Source organism: Fonsecaea erecta (genome assembly GCF_001651985.1).
Source record: "Fonsecaea erecta strain CBS 125763 chromosome Unknown Scaff9, whole genome shotgun sequence".
Taxonomy (NCBI): Eukaryota; Fungi; Ascomycota; class Eurotiomycetes; order Chaetothyriales; family Herpotrichiellaceae; genus Fonsecaea; species Fonsecaea erecta.
In genome coordinates this window covers 387,806-409,131 of record NW_017387252.1, presented here as the reverse complement: position 1 = coordinate 409,131, position 21,326 = coordinate 387,806, and the positions used below count along the sequence as shown (strand labels likewise).

The 21,326-nt window shown below is 53.1% G+C and overlaps 6 protein-coding genes across 6 annotated transcripts; 3 read left to right on the top strand and 3 right to left on the bottom strand.

The window, feature by feature from the left end:
- Window positions 1-1,203: 1,203 nt before the first annotated feature.
- Window positions 1,204-5,121, bottom strand: AYL99_09376 (hypothetical protein; the record flags this gene model as incomplete). The annotated part of the gene is made up of 1 exon (XM_018840883.1): window positions 1,204-5,121. One exon carries the CDS (start codon window positions 5,119-5,121, stop codon window positions 1,204-1,206), a length of 3,918 nt encoding a protein of 1,305 aa, XP_018689564.1.
- A 745-nt stretch (window positions 5,122-5,866) lies between these two features.
- AYL99_09375 (hypothetical protein) lies at window positions 5,867-7,678 on the top strand (the record flags this gene model as incomplete). Its single annotated transcript, XM_018840882.1, has 1 exon — window positions 5,867-7,678. One exon carries the CDS (start codon window positions 5,867-5,869, stop codon window positions 7,676-7,678), a length of 1,812 nt encoding a protein of 603 aa, XP_018689563.1.
- A 964-nt stretch (window positions 7,679-8,642) lies between these two features.
- On the bottom strand, window positions 8,643-10,303 carry AYL99_09374 (hypothetical protein; the record flags this gene model as incomplete). Its single annotated transcript, XM_018840881.1, has 4 exons — window positions 8,643-9,986; window positions 10,039-10,087; window positions 10,142-10,193; window positions 10,294-10,303. 4 exons carry the CDS (start codon window positions 10,301-10,303, stop codon window positions 8,643-8,645), a joined length of 1,455 nt encoding a protein of 484 aa, XP_018689562.1.
- A 2,249-nt stretch (window positions 10,304-12,552) lies between these two features.
- AYL99_09373 (hypothetical protein) lies at window positions 12,553-14,805 on the top strand (the record flags this gene model as incomplete). The annotated part of the gene is made up of 1 exon (XM_018840880.1): window positions 12,553-14,805. One exon carries the CDS (start codon window positions 12,553-12,555, stop codon window positions 14,803-14,805), a length of 2,253 nt encoding a protein of 750 aa, XP_018689561.1.
- A 621-nt stretch (window positions 14,806-15,426) lies between these two features.
- Window positions 15,427-16,665, top strand: AYL99_09372 (hypothetical protein; the record flags this gene model as incomplete). The annotated part of the gene is made up of 2 exons (XM_018840879.1): window positions 15,427-16,072; window positions 16,139-16,665. The coding sequence occupies 2 exons, from the start codon at window positions 15,427-15,429 to the stop codon at window positions 16,663-16,665; spliced, it is 1,173 nt and encodes a 390-aa protein (XP_018689560.1).
- Window positions 16,666-17,833: 1,168 nt separating this feature from the next.
- AYL99_09371 (hypothetical protein) lies at window positions 17,834-20,827 on the bottom strand (the record flags this gene model as incomplete). Its single annotated transcript, XM_018840878.1, has 1 exon — window positions 17,834-20,827. The coding sequence occupies one exon, from the start codon at window positions 20,825-20,827 to the stop codon at window positions 17,834-17,836; it is 2,994 nt and encodes a 997-aa protein (XP_018689559.1).
- Between the last annotated feature and the right edge of the window lie 499 nt (window positions 20,828-21,326).

Below are 21,326 nucleotides of genomic sequence, written 5' to 3'. Positions count from 1 at the left end.
GCGCCTCGGCCACATGATTGGAGGTCTATGTTGACGGTAGACTAGCATTGTAAAGGGATCATGCTGGAGGGGAAGGAGGAGGCGAAGTAACAGAGAGGCGAGTCGAGAGAAGCTAGAGGGCCCTCTTGCTGTCTCCTCTTTTGGGCTCCGCTGTGATGGACCCGGCAAACAACACTCTCGGAAGTGGATAAGTCTGAAAGCAAGAAGAATCGAAATGGCTGAACTCAGGTTCGGGGTAATCGCGATGGGATGAGGCTGCTTTGAGAGTCGGCCCAAGCGAAACCAAGGTGAGCGGCTGAATCGAGACTGACACACTGGAAGCCCAAGGCCCGAGCGTGTGGCGTGGCAAAACGGTACCAGGGAGAGACCAGGGAGAATTTGTCGATGTTGAGCAAGATGGAGAATACTGGGGGAGAGTCTTGTTGATTTGCTGTCGATCCCGAAGGCGAGGGCTCCAGATGACCAACCATCGTCTCTCGTGTCAAGGGGCAGTCCCAGTCTGGTGACCAGCAAGGAATTTGGGCGCATATTTGTAGACAGCAAGACAGCTTCACCGCCCTCTCCAGGAAACGTAGGATGCCTCTGTTCCATGAATTACTTCCATATTGGTCGGCCCATTCGAACTTCGATGCTGGAAAAATGAGTGTCGCATACCGAGCTTCGCATTATTGCTTTGTGCCTCTCGCAGCGCCCCCCAGGAGGCAAGGCGCTTGTGTCTCGCTTACCTTCGGGGTTAGTCTTGGGCGCTCGTATTGTTGGAGCCCCTCCCCTCCCGGTTCGTGGTCCCTTGCAGCGCCAGCCACTGACACCCATGGTCCACTGTTTGTCTCCTGGCACTAAGCCTCCTAAAGGTCAAAGTCCCCAGCCACAAGTCCAGGCGCTGTCACTTTATTTTCACCTTTTGAAGCCCGTGCCAAAAAGGGTGCACATGCCTGTTCCATTCCTCGGGTCTGACTACACTGTCTCACTCTCTCCATCAACTCAACAAACTCACGTATCCAGCTGCACCTGGGTCTTTGGTTTGTTGGCAATCCTCTTCGAACGCGCTCCAGTGCCACGTCACTTGTTTCAGGTACCATGGCGCCTCCGAGAAAAATAGTATTTCGCCGACCGGCAGAATGAAAATCTCCTGCCAGGTACCGACCTACTCAGCGAATGATAACGGTGCACATGGCATGCGTATGAAAATGTCTGGACAAAAGCTCACAGAACTTCTGCGATGCTTTGTCGCTCGATGATCGAGTTTTGGGCCGAGTCTCGCGACACTCGGTAATAGGTCCCCGTGAATTTTGAACATTCCATTTGTCGCAAAAAGTCTTCGTCGTGGGTGATCACCACGAGCTGAAAGTTGGACTGTTGCTGTCGGTACTCGATGATCTCCTTCAGCGACTGGGCGAGACTTTCGATGTTGTCGCGGTCGAGATTCGTGGTGGGCTCATCCAGCGCAATCAGTCCGCAGTGTGTGCTGAACACCTCCGCCAGGGCGAGACGGATGATGATGCTTGCGAGGACTTTCTGGCCGGCACTGCAGCGGCCTCGCATGTCCATTTCTGCACCTCTCTTGACCATAACCACCCGATAGTTGTACGATCGATTGCCTCTCCCCGACTCATTCTCCGCTCGAATCAGGATTGTGTCCACATCAGTGCCACGGTACGTCTTGCGCCACAGCTCCTCAATGATGGTGTTGATCTCCTCCATTTTGAGGCTGTGGTATTTCATGATTGCCTTGTCCAAAGCTCCCCCATATCGTCCAAGATCTTCTACAGCCGCTTTGGTTGCCTCTACCTTGATGTGAGCTTCCTTGTACCGTTGCGGGGCGTCCTTCAGATCCGTCTTGTAGTCCTCCAGGATTTCCGAGAGCTGATTATCCTTAGACTTGACTTCACCCATGAGACCGCCTTGGAGCGTGGAGAGTCTGTTGTATTCCATGCTGTACTTTTGTGATTCCTGCTGGAATCGGTCGCGGTCAACTTCGGCGTTATGTCCTTCAAGCTCCTCAATTTCCTTTTGCAGGCGTGCAAGAGCCCGGCTCTCTTGTCGAAATCGAAGATTGTCAGAATACCGTCTCCGTGTAGACTCACCATCCCGGATGCGTTCATTGGTTTTGTTGATTTCGCGCGTAAGTCGGCTTTGCTCGCTCTGGAGATTCTCCAGCTCCTGCTCCAGACTCTTGAGTTCCCGGTTGACACGCCCCAGTTGATTTGGCCCGTCACGGACCACGTAGGCCTGGATCTGGTCGTTGAGGAGATCCAGGTTGTTGACCGTGTCGCTCAAGCTGGAGAGTTCTTCTGACATTTCGCGTTCTCTGGCAGTTGCACGCTGATCAACATCCTCGTATTTGGCCTGGGCAGTCGCAATCTGAGGGTCTAGCTTCTCGATTTCCTCGATGAGATTCTCCATGATCTCTTGCTGCTTTTGGTTGTTTGCTCGGAATTCCTCCACCCGGGCCGCGAGCGCAGCTTTCTTGTCAAGCTGGAATATAATATCATTCAATACGCTTTTCAGGTCGCGTAGCTCAAGCTCCATGCTGGAGATGCCGGCTCGAGATTGCTCTTGCTCGGTTCTCAGTCGGTCGATGGCATTTTGCATTCCTCGAGCATTTTGGTCAGTTGAACTCAACTCCTCTTGAATCTCTTCCAATGTCCGTGTATTGCTTTGTTGGCTCTGTTTGGCAGACAATTCCTCCACCTGGGTGGTCAGCGATTTAATTTCGATGTCACATTTACTGATTGAAGAGACAATTTGACCGATGGACTCGATATCACGCTTGACCTGCTGCTTTTGGACCACGTTCTTGTCATGATTCTCCAACTTGGCCAACAGAGCCTGTCGCTGAGCATCCAGATCAGCCGTCTCGCGCGTAGCAGCTGGAATTTCAGAGTCAACGAGCTTCTTCCAGGTTTGATGAACAACACCAAGATCTAGAACACGCTTGTATTCTACTTCCGCCGCTTCAGGGTCGGACTGTTCTGCGTGCGCCTTCGTCTTCGCAATCAACTTGTTGATACGCTCTCGAAAATCCGCTAATGTTTTACTGCCGGCTGTGAAACCCCGCATACAAGTGCGACACGCTGGCTTGTCTCCCGAACAGGCGTCGAGGACTTGCTGGTAGTAATCGTGAAGACCGCTGAAACCTGAGCTGTTCTCTCTGGCTTCTTTGACGTTTTCTTCTGCTTGTTTCAGTGCTTCTTCATAGCCCTCGGGGCCGTCTTCGATAACAGCGCGGAGTTGTTGTTCACACATCTTGACCTCGCTCTCCTTGCCCGAGAGGTCTTTGCGCACGGTTTTCTGCTTAAATTGAAGCTGTTCCAACTCTCTGTTGATCGAATCTCTTTCTCGTTCAGCCGCCAAAACTTCATTTGATGCGCTTCTGAGGTTGTCCTGGTGAGCTTCTTCGATCGTATCAGCAGACCATGTTCCATTGCCAAGGAGAACTGTGATCCGGTCACTGTGAGCATTTAGCAAGGTGTCAAGCCGCTTCTGTTGGTCCTTCAAGGCTTGCTTCGAGTAAGACAATTTCGCGAGCTCCTGTGCCTTGTTTGAGGATCGAACCATTTCATCCCTCAGTCTGGAGCTCACGTCCTCGAACCCTCGGAGCTCTGTATTTGCGCTCTGGATCTTCCTGTCCCAGTCGGCCGCTTCCGCAGCCTCACGTGTCTTTTGCAGTTCTTTTTGAAGATCGTCAATACGCGACTCAGCTACTGCCTTGCTGCCCTCATCGGCCGTGATCTGATTAACTCTCCTCTGAAACTCTGCAGCTTCGCGGTCATTCGAGTCCATCTGTCTTCTTGCAGTGGCTCTTTGTTCCTGAAGGGCCGACTTTCGCTCGGTCAGTTTGTTGATCAGAGTCTGCGCGTCCCGTCGCTGCGCGGTGTGTTCGAGCTTAACCCGATCAAGACTTTCTTTTTGATGTTTGGAGATCTTCTTGATTTTGGCCAGAAAGTCTTCGACCTGGGTGTCATCGTCCAAGTACTCGTACTCCCGCATTTGATGTTTCGCTGCAGCTTCTCTCACCATCTGTTTGCGTCTTTCAAGGTGACGCTCGTGTGCCTCCTTCTCTTGTTCGTACTTGCCCTTTAACTTCACCTTCTCCTCTCGCTGTTGACCCAGAAATTTCATCTGGTCTTGTTGCTCGATGTATGCCTCTTGCTCCCGACTCAGCTCGGCCGCTAGCTCCTCTTGTCGGGTTTGGAATTGTGACAAGGTCGTTTGTAGCCACTCGTCAGTCTCAGCAACTTCCACCAAGTGGAGCTTGAGATCGTTGATGGTAGATTGTCTGCCTTGGGCCTCGATCCGTTTCCCTTCCAGCGCGCCGAGGATCTTCGAATATTCTTCGCCCTTCCTCCAAGTCTCGTCTGCCATCCGACGAGCGTGAGATATCCTTTTCTCCAGTTCCTCACTTTTCTTCCGGAGTGTCTCTATCTCATCTGAAAGAGCTTCTTTTCTCTTTTGGGCTTTGAGGGCTCGATCCTTGTCCAATTTCGCGTGCTCCTCCAAGATTTTGTACTTGCCTAATTCCTCATTGTGCTTCTTCCGGATCTGCTTGATGTTCTCGATTGCCTTTGTATACTTTTGTGCCTCAAAGATCTCATCGAATTTCTTTTTTAGGGTGGTGGGATCACTCAGAGGCCAGTAACTTTCATCTTGATGGCAAAAGATGACATTGTCAATGATGGCGGTGGAGACACCGAGATATTCTGGAAGGATCAAATCCAGTTCGGCCACCCGGGATGACATGACAGTTCTCTCGCCGCGCCTGCTCACGACCAACGAGCATTCCAACGTCTTCAAGGAACGTGTGGTCTTTTTGACGTTGAGTTCCAGCCGCCGAGAAACAGTTAGCGCCGCTCCACTGGCCGACTTGAAGGAAACTTGGACCGACGCCTTGACCTGGCTGTCACCGTTCAATTTGGGGTCATGGACGAAGGCACCTCCCACTTTCGTGTTGGGAGGTTGCATACCGGTGAAGGCAAACTTGAGGCACTCGATGATGGTAGTCTTTCCTGAGCCATTTTGGCCCACGATGAGGGTTAGCGGGGTTTCAAACTTGATATGTTGTTCCTGGTTGTTGTCGAACGAACGAATGCCGCAGATCTTCAACACATGAAGCCGGGACATGTTTGCTAAGGCGAATGGACAGTCAAGGTCTGAGGATCTGATGAGATGCCGCTCGGGGCAAGAGGAAGGTAAGGAGAGCTGTGGTCATCAGTAGGAGACACTCGGTAACTTATGCACAACGTACAAAGAGTCCTCAATCAGGCAGGATGAAGCCACCACCACCTTCTGATCTGTCTAGGCACATGGAAGAGCCACAATTGATGATCGTCTCGCTCCGAAAGTGAAGAACGCGATGTATTACACACGGCGAAAGGCCTCCGTCGCATCTAGCGCGGCCGCCTTGAGTTACCCCCACACCCCCACAGGCGCCATGTCACGTGATCTTGGCAAGGACAGGTTGTCGGCAACATTCAACCCGGCAAGATCAGATCTGTCAGCCATCTTGCGATCTTGATTCTTGTCGGCGTTCCATCGTTGCAGCGAGTTCCATCAGACCGCAAGTCGTCGCTATCATCTCAAGCCCTGGATTACTTTCCAGTGGGCACTCCTCGGCTGTATTTTCCGTTTATATGAGTGTGCTCCGTGTCCCCCCGAGCCCTCCGTTGCTGGTTTCGCTGCACCAGCCTCCCCCGCGTTTCTAGTTGGTGGCACCTGTGGGCGTCCTGTTTGCTTCAGCAAGCCCCTTGGGCCAGGTACCGACGAACTGTTGGCTCCCCGAAGTCAGGGAAAAAACAAGCCCAAAAAAATCTGGACATCGTCCGTCAGGTGTTGAGCATAAGACCCACCGTTGCTTCGTTTGTGCAGAATGGGGACGTTCCAGCCCGAGCCAGCTCCTATGATGGACTCCTTCAGTCTCCAGCCAGCCATGCTAGATGCGTCGATGGTTGGCGCCACAGATATGAGTGTCTACTCTGACACTTTGTCCCTCGACATGGCCTCTATGCAACCTACACCTTTTGATCCAATGGATTCCGTACAGTCGAGCTTGATGCAAGATGGCTCGAGTAAACCTGACACCCCTGACAGCTCTATGCCCGCCAATGGCATCGGTGCTGGACCTTTACCTACCACTGACTTTGCCTTCCAAAACCCTCACAACTCTAACACCGTGACCGAATTTACGAGGAGAAAGAATTGGACCCAGCGGTTACTAGAGGAGCTCAAAGACTTGTTGTATATTCTTACACCTGACGGCCGACTTCTTTACGTTTCACCCTCGGCCAAGCACCTAACCGGATACGACCCAGAAGAACTGATAGGCAAATCAATATCAGATTTCATTCATCCTGACGACTCTTCGCTTTTCATTCGCGAGTTCAATGAAAGTATTGCTACTGGAAACCCTGTTCGGTTTTTCCACCGGTTCCGCGACGCTGAAAACAAATACCGAATATTTGAGTGCCACGGCCATCCGCATCTCACCAACGAAATCACTCAACTCGAACTTTCAGGAGCACCTCTGGCTCACACAGGGTTCTGCCGGGGCTTTTTCATGATGGCCCGGCCGTATCCAACCCGAACCTCCGAACTCTTGGATTCATTCCTGGAGCACAAGATTGAAAATTTCAGGCTCCAAGCCAGGATTGCAATTTTAAAACGCGAGGAAGCCGAGGATGCGGACGCGCAACAAGAGCATTATCACAAGCAGGCTGCTGGAGCCTCAGCGTCCCGAGCTTCATCAAACTCTGCCGACCTTCCGCCTACATCACCATCCACGAGTGTCAGGCCAGATTTCCCCGACTATGGTGGCATGCCACCGCCTGCCAAACCAACCGTATCAAATATTGCCCTCACCCGCGAGGCTTTGGACGAGGCCAATGCTTTCGCTCGTCCAGACTCCATACGGGATAAAATGGCCCGATACGAAGGTTCCTCACATGTTGACTCCATTGAGATGTTGACTGGGCTCCGCTACCGCGAGGGCGAGAGATCCCACGGTATATCAACTGGTGGCACTTCTCCAGCACTTATTCGTGGCGACGCGGGTATTCACATTCCCATTGATAAAGCTGATGCACGATATTCATACATCGACAAGAAGCACAAGAAAGTGAAAAGCACGGAGGAATATGTTTGCACAGATTGTGGAACGCTCGACAGTCCCGAATGGAGGAAAGGGCCTAATGGTCCGAAGACGCTATGCAATGCTTGCGGGCTGAGGTGGGCAAAGAAGGAGAAGAAGAGGCATGCTGCAACAGATGCAGTATCATCGACTGCGGCGGGCAACGCTAGCCCTGCAGCATCTAACGCTAGGACTGGCGAGATAGAAGCTGCCGATGCAGCCTCCTCTATGGCGGTGGGAAATGACAGTCCAATGCTGGTCGGTCGGAGGAACGGCGAGACAGCGGACGCCGAAGCAGCATCCACGGAAGTGGGAAATCGCAGTCCTGCTGTGGCATGGCCCAAATCCACGGCTAAGGCTGAGGCAAAGGGAGAAGCCGAAGGCGTCAGATCAACTCCATTAGAAAATGGCGGTTCTATCGGAGCGGCGTCGGCAAGCGTCAACAATGAAACGACGGCCACAAAAGTCGCCTTGTCTGAAGCAATGGAGAATGACCATCCTCTTCAACTCGACGGTATTTTGCCAGCTACTGATATCAAGCGAGAGTCGAGTTGAAACGGCGTTGACGCAAAGAACAAAACCTCGAATCGGGTGTTTTCGGTCACGCTGAGACTTGACTCTACGAAAGGGCCATTCGGAACGAACCAAACGGCTCTGATGTGATGGACAGCGGCTGTACAAGGATGCGACAACCTTGTACATTCAGTAGCTCACGCTAAAACCCGCAGAGTGTCCATCTCAGGTCGGCGTGGCTCGAGGAGCACCACTAGAACTTGAATCAGCATCTCTCGAAGCTGGGCGGCTGGCATTTCCGCTTTGGCTCGACAATGACAAACATCCGCAGGAACGAACGTTGCTGGGCCGCCCTAACCCGGCATATTTCGATGTACAATATTAATGAATGAATGAAACAGGGACATAGAGAAGAGATGGAGAGGGTGTTGTATTTGCACACGCACACGAACACGAATGGGACCACGCGGAGATATATACATATATATTTCGATGTTTGCATGCAATGAAAGTGGCAGTTGTTTCAAAGTCCAGTCTTGTTCTCCCCATCTGGGACGTCGCCCATGCCTCTCTGCCTTGTTCATGATACGTATCGGCAAGCTATTGAGGTGTAGATACTTCTTTGGCAGACCAGCGATGGATCCAGCCTCTCCGAAATCGGACTGACCATTTTCCACGTCCTCACAGAAGTGATCAGGGAATTCTCTGCCTTTTGTTTTTCTTCCACACTCTGATGCCACGGCAAGTCTCGAATGCATTCCAAACCTGGCAAAGCGGCACTGCAGGTCGCGCCAGAGTAAAGTCGTTGGAAGGATACATTTCACCTCAGCATCATTCTCTGCGTGGTTGAGGTCGACGCAGTACAGATCCGCCCGTGGCGAGGTCGAATTTCCCAATCGGTAGATTCAAGCTTCCCAAGCCCTGTTTGGAGATTTGACTCGAATCAGAATAGTGGCTTTTGTGTCTTTTGCACCTGTCCCTGGATCCAGTGCAGAGAGGCTTCTGTTCAAGTCACAGTACTGGCATCCACAGCATCCGGTCCGACGTTCTCGCCCGAGTTTTCGGCCTTTGATTCGATCTCGTCGTCGGTCTTTCCGTCCGCATCCACAAGAACGATGTCGCCGTCTTCCGTGGGCGACTGTGACTTCTGCTGCTTCTCGCCATCTCCGCGCCTCTCATCGACTTGCATGGCATCCGCATCGCCGCCCTCAACGGCGTCCTTGAGCACGATTTCGAAATCATCGGAATCAGCCGCTGATCCAGGTCCGCTTACCGATATTGCACTTGTAGGTGTAGAACCCAAAGTATGAGTTTCTCCCGGAAGGACTGTCTGTGCATCATTCGCATCTATTGCCCTCTCTTGTCCTTCTTCGCTGGGAGGGCTTCCAATGTGAATTTCCACGTCTTGACCGTCGACCCTGCCCATATCCACAGAGCCTACGAGGTCAGGCCCACGGGCGTGAGGCACCACATCCCCTTCATCAATGAGCGAATTCTCTTCCATCGTCCCGCTCACGTGTGTCTCTGGTGGGTTCCGGGTCACAGGCACCACGCCAGCCTCTTGTTCCATGCGGATCAACTCGCCTTGGGTAACCGCGCCATCTGGCCTTTCCGGTACCAACGACTCTGCATCGCCCTGTGTTACTGGCAAGATGAACGAGTCATCCAGGCAATCTGTGCTGGTACTGGTGTTTGAATCCAGCGGACCTGAATCTTCTCCAGAATCCTCGCCACCATTGATCCCATTCCGCAGCCACGGTATCGGCGTCAGGAGCGCGCCGCCTAGACTCTCATCACTGCCCAGCGAATTGCTGTCATAACCGTGGCGCACGTCGCCATTATTCCAAAGGATCCCCCCACCCCCATCCCCATTGACACCATTCACCACAGGGGGAGTTTCGGAAAGTGGGAAAATATCCGCAGGACTGCTAACACTGACGACTCGGTCGATGGCCCGCAACCACGCAGGGAGGGTTTTGTAATGTTTAGTAGGGTATAGGATGAGCTCTGCCAAACGCTGTATTGTATGAGGTGGTCTTTCTGAGAATGATGATCGAAGGGTATGGATTACGCTATTGAGAATCTGCAACAGCAGGGCAGGGAGTTCATGCAGGGCGGTAACCTCAGCGTCTTGGGACGGAGGAAGTGAATCAGGCACATGGCTTGTTGAGGTTGCTGATGAGGTTGGAAAGGGTGGAACGGGAGGAAGGGTCCGCACAGGTGTCGATGGTGTCTGCGAGATGGGATTGGAATCACCCATCTGAGTCGGCTGTGTTTGAGTTGGCGAAGAAGGAGCCGGCCGATTTATTATTGGATATGGCCGTGGCATAGGAAATTCGGTATACACGATCTATACATTGAGTGTCAATTGTGGGAAGACCAATACTCATGGAATGGCGTACCTCATTGAGTCGTTGGAGCAGTGGTTCGATGATGGCCGGCCATTTTTCACTGGCGCTAAGTAAGTCTCAGAAATCCCAATCTCGCGCGACAGAAGGAGCATACTAGTCCATCTCGCCATTGCTGGCCACATGTTGGAGGGTCTGCTCATCCAAGGCTGGTGGCACAAGTCAGCGTTTCTGGGTGAAAAATTCCGTGGGTTGTAAAACAGTGTGTGGCGTCCGTGGATATCCACACGAGCGAGAGTGCGGACGTACCTAGAGACATATTGAAGGCTCCGGAGGCAGATCAGAAACACAAGAGTCCAAGCATCAAAATGGATATATTATTGAAAAGATGCGCGCTCGACGAGGCTGTATGCAACATGGACAATCTGCACAAAAGGCGGGCGTTTCTCCAGGTGGGTGAGACCAACGGGCTAAAGAGGCGCGAAGCACGGGACTTTGGCGCAGCTAAGCGCCTGCGGTCGCTGAGTTGCCTGCTGCAAAGAATAATAATACGAGTCACTGGGGGCTGTCCGGGCACCTGCCGGGGTCACCTCCCGTTTGGTTTGGTTTCTCATCAAAAGCCCCAAACCCCTCCGCGACCCCGTCCCTCTCGGTCACCCCTGGCCCACCCCGGCCGCGGTTTGGGCACACCTGTACCCGCCCTAGCGCCTCCTGCACTCTCGCCGTGCTACCTGCAAGGTGATGAAAGCCCAATGCAACACCGTTATTAATATTCTTACCTTCTGCACAAGTTCAGCACGAGCAGGCATCAGCGCCCTCGGAAAGGAAGAGGGTGCTCTGGATTTGTGTATCTGCTTTATCACGATAACTTGGCTGCTCCTCTTCCAACAATCCTGAAATCTAAGGTCTGGGCAGACTGGCACACTGGGGATGTTCTTGCCAGGATTTCGCCTGCTTATTTGTCAGGCACAATGCGTCACAGTTGTGATTTTTCCTGCATGTCCAGCTGTGTCTGGCCCTCTAGCCCAGCGTACCTGAAATGGAAGGTCGATTCAGCAACGGTCCCGTCAGCATCTCCAGAGTAAGATCTTACGAAGGCACAGTTTTGTGTTCGGAATATTGCAGCACGATGCATGACCCTTTCCTTCTGTACGTGCGGTCCTACCCGTAGACTGGAAGCCCTCAATGGAGAGGAACGGACCATTCGCCACCCACATAAGTAGTGCACTGGGTATCGTACCTCTACAAGTACTTGTTCCGTCCGTATTAGCTCCAGTGGCCTCACACCACATTTTCCTAACACAGAACCTGTCAAGCGGCAAGACTAGAAACCTGTAGTCGACCTGTTGGTTGCGAAACCTTGACATCAGGTTGACCTCAAGGGGAGCAAGGGGAGCGAGCGAGCCCGAGCCGAACTCAACCTTTTGGGGCACAAATGGAGGGTTGAGGGTCGTCAGTGGCGAAAAACCTGCTGGCGATGGATGCGCGGTCCCCGGCCCCTTCGATTCTATCCAATCCTTTTGACTGTGCCCGTTTTAGACGCCTTTGCACGGCTGAGACTCCGTCAGGGTCGGAGGGTTTTCTAAAACATATCAATCTGATCCAGCCTTCCTGCGTCGCGCTGAAACACGCCTCTCTTGCATCCTTTCGGAAGCAAGTAGTTAACTTTCCGATCAGTTTTCGAGGGGTTACTGCACACTCCCTCATCCAGGGCCAAGAACGGGAGAAGGGAGCGGGAGATGTTCAAAACTCTCCAAGTAGCTGGGCTCGAGCCTCGGGCTGATGCTTGCGTGTGACGGAGGGAAACGCCTCCAGCTGCTTTTCCAGTGCTGACACAACGCCAGAAAGCCCCGGGAAGGCGGCAGGCTAGCCATGGCGGGCGTAGACCTGAAGAATGTGGCTCACGCCTATCGTGGGTGAGCCACTCAGAGCTGCCCGAGTTGCCGAAGACAGGGCTCGATGGGCTCGATGGGCTCGATGGCTTCTGACCCTGGCTCGTCAACTTAGCCTGGGGCGTCCCTAGGGTGCTCTTGGGCTTCCTCGAACTTTCTCCGTTGTCCTCTGTCCTCAGGCGGCCAGAGCCAAATCGGCTGTTGATCGAAGGGCAACCGCTCCCGCGCTCTGAACCTTTTCGCCCACCAACACACACCTCAAGCAAATCGCCATACACGGCCTGTCCCACTGTCCGACCGCGTGCTTCCAAGGTCGCTTCATCCTCGTCCCCTCTCCACACCTGATCCCTCCAATAATCGTCAGCATGCCTTTGTCCTGCTTCTCATCCTCGTCCTCGACCTTTGACCTCGCCTCTGCTGTGACACTTCGTGGCTTTGTTCCATACTTGGCTCTCATTGTTCAGCTTCACTGCCATTCACTTCTTTTGTTCTAATTCTGTGTCATGACGCCGTCTGCCAGCTGCTGTCACTGCTGTGCAGCGAGCCGACCGTCCTTCACGTCTATTATCTTTCCCTGACTCCGCCCTACTGCACTCTCGAAACACCAGGAATGACCCGTACAAACCCTACTACAAACCTCCCACCTTGACGACGTCCATTCCTTCTCCTCTGCCACATGGATACATTTAATATCCCCCCGGAGGGGCTTGTATTGAGGCGGGACACCAAATCCAACCCACAGGGTAAACAGACGAAAGAGCCCACCCAGGTGATCCGGTTAGACTTGATTGAGTCCGTGACCAAGGACATCCTTCAGTCTTTGAAAAATAACGAGCAAGTTCGGCTCCGATATGGCAAAAAACCAGTGGTGCAGTTCGGCAAGAAAACAGTCACCCTCGAATGCAACGTTGACGCATTTCCCACGGAGATCTACTCCAAGTCCCACGATGATACGGCCCCTCTATATTTCACCGGCAAGTCAAGCCATAGGCTCGAGGTCAAGAAAGCTGAGAAGGATACTGCAAAAGCGGACGAGGCCTTGGCTACCCTAGAGAGCACCCTCAAATCTCTACAGGAAGAACGAGCGTCGAATGAGACAAGCTTGAAAGAGGACCTGAAGCAGGGACTACGGAAAGATGCGAAGCCATCGCCCTTGTTGGGACAAGGTTCTGCTTTAAGGAAAGACCATTTGTTAGGGCCTTTGAGCAGATCTACACCAGGGAGCCCTTTCCTCAATGCCTCGTATTCTCCGCGGCTAGGCCCTACCTCGGCCCCCCTGTCCTCTAGGATGTCGACCAAAGATCAAATCCGACTCGATGCTATCCGCATACCCCTCGTGCATCTTCTTGCCGTCCGGCCAATGACTCCGAAAGCGATCTGCGATCAACTGCATGCTACCAGGGATGACATGGACAGACTGCTCGATAAGGTGTCATGGGAGTCGAAAGCAGAGGAAGGGAAAAGAGAGCTGAAGGAAAAGAGTTTCCGTGAACTGGATGTCTGGAAATTCCCGTATCGGTCGCAGGAGGACAGACAAGCAGCTATTGATCATGCCATTACAGCATATGACAGGATGAGAGTAGAGAAAAAAGACCCTCTCTGGCAGCTCTTACTTCCTATCGAGGAGCGGGGCAAGGGCAAGATCTTGTCAAAGCTGAACTTCGACAAACCAGTATCCAGTCACGCCACCCCTCGGCCTGACCGTCCGAACGAGGACGGCAACGAGAGTAAGAATGAGGTGTCAGACCGAGATTATGTCAAGGCACGAGCAAAGAAAGACCGAGAGCCGGGGGGTGCAGAAAAGGCGCGCAAAGAGAAAGCCCCCGCTAAGGTTGCAGCGAAGGGCGATCCAAGTGGTACTGTCAAAGGTAGAGACAAGGATTCCGCGCACCTGAAATCTGCTAAGCCAGATGCCAAATTCAAGTCCTCTGAACGCATTGAGGACTCTGATGAAGAAGCCGAAGCTGCTTCGGAAGTTGTCGCCAAGCCAAAGAAGCCCGATGCAGGAACCGTGAAGTCGACGTCCACGGTGAAGAGAAAACCAGAAGCCGGTCCTTTGAAATCAGCCAAGTCGCCTTTGACCACCGCCTCTCCCAAAAAGACTGCCCACAAATCCTCGCTTTCGAGCTCATCGTCAGCCAGTGGTAGTAACAGCGCGAGTGATAAGCCTCGTTCTGCGGTCACAGGCTCGTCCAAGTCATTGAAACCTCAAAATCATCAAAAACTGGAAAGTACGGCTTCTCGCATCTCCCCACGGCCTCGAAACGACAGTTCACCGCAGAAGCCATCACCTCTTGGCTCTTCACCTCCCACCACCTCGACCGATCTAGATAACTCCAGCTCCAGCAAGGCATCCAACCATTCTTCCGCCCCATCATCTCCGCCGTCCAGCACCGACATGCCCCAAACGAAGCAAGGCAACAAATACTCTCCCGTCATCTCGGACAAGAGTAGGAACGTATCCAGGGGCAGAAGCCCTGGCTCAGGCGCTGTGAAGCGCAAGGCGGCTCCTCCCGACGATGAGCGTCCCACTAAACGGCAGCATCAGCAACAGACGTCCACTCCAAATCACTCAACTCCTCTTACGAATGGTGTCACTAATCACCCCACCCTGAAGCGCCCCGCTGCTCCTGTCCGAACGGACTCTGAACGGTCCTCGAGCCCCGAGAAACCAGGACCGAAACGGGCAGATGTGATTGAGGAGGCAAGACGCTTTCAAAAGTATTATAAACGATACAAAGATCTCTACGACAAGATATCACAAATGGAGGAAAAGGAGCGTGACGATAAGGACATGAGTGACCTGTGGAAGATGCACAAGCGACTGAAAGAGATGAAGGCCGATATTTGGGCAAATTGGGGGAAACTCGAGAAGGTTGGCACGGCTGACCCTAATGGAGCTGTTCGAGCGATGCTTGCTGTTGCATAAGAAAAAGTGCTTTATGATACCAAGGATATCGGAAACCAGATCTACGAGTTTGCAGGGGAGACAAGGAGTCCATTCATTCATCTACCCTTTGTGAGTACAAACGGCCTTTGATGATTCTACCATAATTCAGACTCAGATAAATCCGATTCTAAGAAATGAGATTCGCTGCCTTTATGAGAACCCTGCCTTGGTCCCGTTTTGCAGACGCCTTTACCGATGACGAATTTAAAAAGAAACAAAGAATGGTGCACTTCTTGTTCAGATTCAATTCACATTTGGTCCTTGTTCGGAGGGTCTGGTATAATCCTCTCATAAGTTGACCAACAACAGCCAAACCACTCCTACAGACGTTTCAGAGGAGTCTACTTCCTCCCCAGCTGCCTCGACTTCATTCCCTGCATCTGGTCCCTGCTTGGTCAGGATCGAACAACAGGTACTTCTTCCTGTCACCAGTAGGTACCGACTTCATTCCTGCGCCCTCTTTTCACTTGACCTTGGCGTGGCCGCTGACTGAAAACCTGACTGCATCCAGGGCCTCTTGACCTCAGTTTTCTCTCTCTTCTCACTTTGGTCTGAGCAAAGACTCGGTGACTATTTGCTACCTCGCTTCTCTGCTCCAAAATGGCCCGAGACAAATCACGAAAACATCCACATGGCAAGCGCCATTTGAGTGTGACTCCACAAAAATCCCACAGCCTCACGCAAGATATTGTTGATCTCACCAAAACTGATCCATGGGCTCACCATGCTAGACGAGCACGATCTGTGGCGCCAGCCGCACCTGGCTCGGCCTCCAAATTGTCAGCACTGTCACCAGCGCTCTCAGGAAGAAAGAGTGTAGACGTTGGATCGGCACCGCGCTTGACAACCACGATCGATGTCCCCCAGGATCCGAAATCGAACCCTAGCTACATCTTTCAACAGATGGCGTTGGCGAAAAATCGTGCGAATGCTCGGCCTTCCTTCTACGGAGCGGTAGGCACAGATGACGATGAATCTTCAGGCAGCAGTGACGCCACGGAGCGTGACGAAACTCCAACTCCAGGCCACAAGGAGGCGACGGAAAAAGACAAGCCCAAGAAAAAGAGAAAGTCCAATGAAGACAATAGCAAGCACAAGCTGCAAGACAGGGGCAATGACAAGAGGCCGGCGGACATCGGCAAAGGTCAGCGTCACGGGGACGAGGCTCGACAGCGAGAAGACAAGAAGAAACACAAGGACGAGAAGAAAAAGAAACAGCCGGCCAAACCGAAGGACACACCGACAGGTACGAGAGCAAATCCCTTGATTTCGCGCCCTCATAGACACGCAATGTGACTGACTCCTTCTCCAGCTACTACAGTGGAATCACGGAAGCGTAAACGCGATAATGAAGAGGCCGAGGCCTTCAAACGCCGCGTCGAAGTCGAAGCTAACGCGGTCAAGAGACTGCGCGAAAGCCTTCCAACAATCCGCCTGAATCGCGTGTTCCACAGACTTGAACGGCAGGAGGGTATCAAGCCCACCGAGATGGCTGTCCTTCTCATCACCGCCAGAGAGACAATCATCGACCTTGCGAGGCAGCAGGTGTTGCAAACTGAGAGGGCGCAAAAGACTATTCAGGACGAGTTGCTGAGGGTACTGAAAGAACAAAACGAGAGGCTGGCCGAGCTGGAGGGAAAGACCAAATTGAGCGCCACTCAGGCGTCGGAGAGACATGGTCCAGAGCCTCGGGTTGAGGTTATCGACGACAGCTCTTCTTCTTCTTCCCTGGACGACAGCAGCAGCGACGAGGACAATGTGCGGAAGCCAGGTGTCGGAAAGAAAGTCAGAAATTCTTCACCACTGCAGAAACCGCTTGACAAATGCCCGCCCCAGTAAAGATTGGGACCACCATGGGCCGATCACGAATGTGTGCACAGCGTCTCTCCCACAGTGCAAATTGGCTGCTAGGCCACACGTGCTGCCAGATAACATGTACGCATGCGGTGAAGTCAAGGCTGAGCAGACTTTTTGAGAAATGCTGGACTGTGTATCGGCGGCACCGAGAGAAGCACTCGCCAGAGGATGCAAGGGAACTGATCTGTCAGGGGACGAACAGGCTGACTGTCAAACTGCGTCTCCTTAAAATTTGAGACATGATGCATTCAATGTGAACCAGAAGGATGTGAAACCACATGTTCCGTGCGGCTGACGGCCCTGGACAATTGAATACCGAGAACAATGTCGCATTTGCAACTTTGTACCCACCAAAACAAAACTGCTTGAGACGTCTGGTATTAATTATTACATAATAAGGCAACTGACTGGGCAAGGAAAGCGCCTCGGGGCGAACCTTAGTTACGTTAGGGCTATGCTCATTGCTAACTCCTTTACTCCTTTACCAAGCCTCCACCTCCAGCTCCGCCCTCAACCTCACCAACCTCACCATTCAGGGTGATGTGATCTCATCTCTCCCGTCTCTGCTTGCCTCACTCATATCCTGGATCCTGCAGTGCAGACCTTCGTTCCCGCACCCCTCCCCCCAGTTCCAACTTCTGACAGTAATAATTCGTTAGTTAGTTAGTTAGTCAGTCAGTCAGTTGGTCTTCCCAATCAAATCTCCCTCCCTCCGGACAAACAATCCCAGACTGGGCTATAATTAATTAATTAATCAAGTAATAACAATATATAATAATGGCCGCAGAGGCTCACTATATGTGAATTAGGCTGGCTGGCTGGCTCTCTTGGTTTGGCGAAGCGGGCAGCTAAACTAGTAATTATTAGCACGAAAAGGTGGCACACTGCGAGAGAGGAGGAAGGAGGGAGAGTCGAGAAGAGCATACATAAGTCAGAGATTAGACTATGGATGGATACAGAAAGAATAGCGCTCTCTGAACATGAGAAAAGAGCCGCACAATTATAGCTCGTCTCGTGTGTTGATACTTTTGGAGCCGAGACCTTGTTCTGGTTCCTGGGTCCAATTTTTTGGTTTCCTCAACTCTTCCCATCGAATCGTGCTCCCTCCCAACACCCCTTCTCCCTTGTTCGTCTCCTCTAGCCAGACGCACTACGCCGTCAGTGTCCAGTTTCCGCTCCAGACTTTTCTTCCTAGCGCATTGCTCAGGCCGGTGATGCTCAAGGCCTTGCTCGCGGCATTGTACGTGGCGTTGGCGACGGCACGACCGTTGATGGTGACGGAGGTGTTGGCCGGTGCGGTCTGCACCCCCAGGAACGTGACGTTGGCCAGCGGGAGGTCGAGACCGGTGTAGGAACCTGAGACGGTCACGTTGAGGCTGAACGACGACCCGTTCTGTGCCGAGGCCGAGCTCGTCAGGGTGACTAGCTTGGTCGCGTTGGGAGACAGGCTTTCGCCGTCGTCCAGGTATAGAGAGCCGTTGGCGGAACCATCCACACCCGGGGCGACGATGATGCTCCAGGAGGTGTTGCGAGCGTCGCGCGTCGTCATGGCCATCTGCTGCGTCGCCAGGATGCTGCCGCCGCGGATGAAGACGGGAATGTGGCCCAGGGGGGCGTCGATGGTGGTGTTCTTGCTGCTGGGGACCGCGACGGGCGACTTGTTGTACCAGTCATAGTACGTGTCGGTGCCTTCCACGAGGCCCGGGAACACGCCGTTGACGGTTGTGGCGCCTTGCGTGAGCACTGGGGTGACAAGGATCGACGGGCCCAGGAAGAACTGCCTGTCTGCGTTTGCGAGGCTAGGATCGTTGGGAAACTCCCATGCTAGGGCACGCATGACGGTGTCACCCTTGGTGTGCGCATTGTAAAATAGGGTGTACAAGTATGGCAGTAGCTGGAATCGCACGTTCATGGCCGTCTTAGTGGCGTCGATGACGCTGCTCCACACATATGCCTCCTGGGAATTTGCAGAGAGGACGTTGTGGTTGCGATAGAAGGGGAAGAAGGCGGAGAGCTGCATCCAGCGATTGCAGAGCTCTTCGTCCGAGTTGCCATTGAAGCCGCAGGTGTCGACGCCAAACATGGGGATGCCGAAGAGGCTGAACGAGAGGGCCTGGGGGATGGAGAAGTACATGTAAAAGAACTTGGAAGCGTTGTCGCCGCCCCAGTGGCCCGCCACCGTGCCAGAGCCGGGGAACGTGGACCGGCCGATGACAAAAGGCCGCTTGTTGGGGATCGCAGCTAAGAGCGCAGCGTACGTAGCTTGAAGGATTTGATGGCCGAAGAGGTTGTGGACGTCGTATTCTTGGATGCCGTTGTGGTGCGTGGCGTTGGGAGAGACGGCGTGTACCGCTAGATCGTGGTTTCCTTGGACGTGGTTGATCACGTAGGGGGGATAGTTGACATTGCGTTGTCCTGCCGTCGGCGTTGAGCGCAGATAGCTTACTGTGGTTGAAGATGAGCTTGAGCTTGACGCTGTGGCGGTCGACGTCGGGGTAGCCTGGGCTTGGGAAGCCGAAGAAGCTGATGAGGCTTCGGTGGCATTGGTCAAGTTAAAGCCTTCTGGATAGTCGTAGATGATGTTGCCAGGTTCGCCCGGAAGGCCGAACGGTGGGTGCACTGGGTTTAGGGTGAGATTTCCAGTGCCACAGCTTCCGACGCAGAACGAGGAAACTTCGCTCATGTCGATCCAAGCACCGTCGACAGGAAGCTTTTGATGCCACGTGACAATCTGGTTCTTCCACCATGCGCGGGCGGATGGTTGGAGCCAGTCGGGGAAGACGGTATAGCCAGGCCAGACCTCGCCAATATAGAGTGACCCATCTGGGTTCAGGAGGAATGAATTGGTGTCGTTGCCGTCATTGAATGGCTGGTACGCATCACTTGCATTGGTTGGATCGGGAACATAGATGGCAGAGTCAATGATGGGGACATAATGCTGGCCTCTGCTGTGGAGACGTTGGAGGAAGGCTGTGCCGTCCGAGTAGTTGAAGCGGACCGGGTCATTGTCAAAATCCCGGTATTGAAACATGTAGTCGATATCGTTCCAGATTGTTTCCAGCGGGATGCCGAAGCGTTCGTAGTTGTCAACGACGGCTTCCGTGACGGTCCAGTTTTGATAGCCCCATCTGCACTGATGGAAACCGAATCCCCAGTAGTTTTGCAGCATTGGCAAGCCTATGACACTGAGATATTGACGTGTCACGTCCGGCTGTGTTGGTCCGGAGAAGAAGTACAAATCAACACTGCCTCCCAACGTTCTCCATGTCACATTGTTGGCTTCTAAGAGCACTTCCATGCCATGGGCATTGCGGAAATACACACCATGAGTGAAGGAGGTATAGTTGCTCGTGGCATCGGTCGTATTGAGCTGCTCAGTCAGAAGAGTTGTACTGTTGTCGCTGTCGACCTCGAAATACTTGGTTTGGAGATAGAACGGATGGCTGCCGTACAAGTTCTGGTCGATTGGATCACCCACGTCGGCGGCATAAATGGTCCGAGTGAGGTTGTTGCCCAGTCTCAAGCCATGAATCACCTCCCCAAGACCGTAGAGATTGTAGTTCTCTTGCTGGTGGGTGACAAGTTCAATGAACTGGTTTTCAAAGACCAGTTTTGTCCCTGTCGTCGAGAACAGCACATCTCCGGTGCTGTTGCGAGTTACGTTGAACCCAAATCCCGTGGTGTTTGCATTGGCCCAGGAGAACGTCAAGTCGCTGGTGGTCATCGAGCCACCACTCTGGGTCCCAGCAGGAACATAGTCGGTGGACAGCAGATACCAGCTCTGGTTCTGGGACGTGATATGGGACGGCCGAATATTGACGTGGAGCCGGGACGAGGTCTGATACTCGACCGTCAAGTCCAAGTCCTGGACGTCAGTCCCATAGAGGTTGCAGGCAGTGCCAGCAAGAGTCAAATGAGCCGTCAATCCCGTTGAAGACGTGCTCACTTTCGAGGCCGTATAGCCCGGACATTTCACCTGGGCATTGGCGGCAGTAGGGTCATCGATGTTAGGGAGAAGGGTGACGCCATCGTCAGCACTGGCTGGGACAGTGAACTGCGCCTTCACGCTGGTCGCTGTGGAAGACTGGGCTGCGACGAGGCAAGGCGCAAGAACCAGGACGGAAAACACAGATGTCGATCTCATCTTGCAGACTTGCTCGACAAGCAGTGGATGCTGAAGACACGATTGACAAAGGGCTTGCGCATGTCCACAGGGAAGAGGGAGGATCACGGGGATTTATCTAGCGAGGACGAAGGGGACTGTGTTGAGGGCAGCCGGAAACTCACTGTGACATTTGCTTACCAGCGAGATGATGGATTTGGCAGTCCTCGTCAGTGGCGCTCTCGTCCACTGCGCCCCTCGTCACCAGGCAGGAGCTTGTGGTAGCTTTGTATTGCTCGCCATGTAACCTCCGTAAAGGCAAACAGCCAGTTGGAAATTTCCCCGCGGGGCAACAGACCCTGTTTGGTGTGTCCAGCAGCAGGTGACGTGGTGATTGAGTACAGACTTGCAGATTGCGGGGAGGAGGTCAGCGCCTAGTGAAGAAACAGGAAATGGTGACGGTGCTCCACGGCGACAAGGTGGCAGTCAGGACGATCCAGGAACAAGAAAAGCTCCACGAAGCTTGACCGACTCGGCTCAA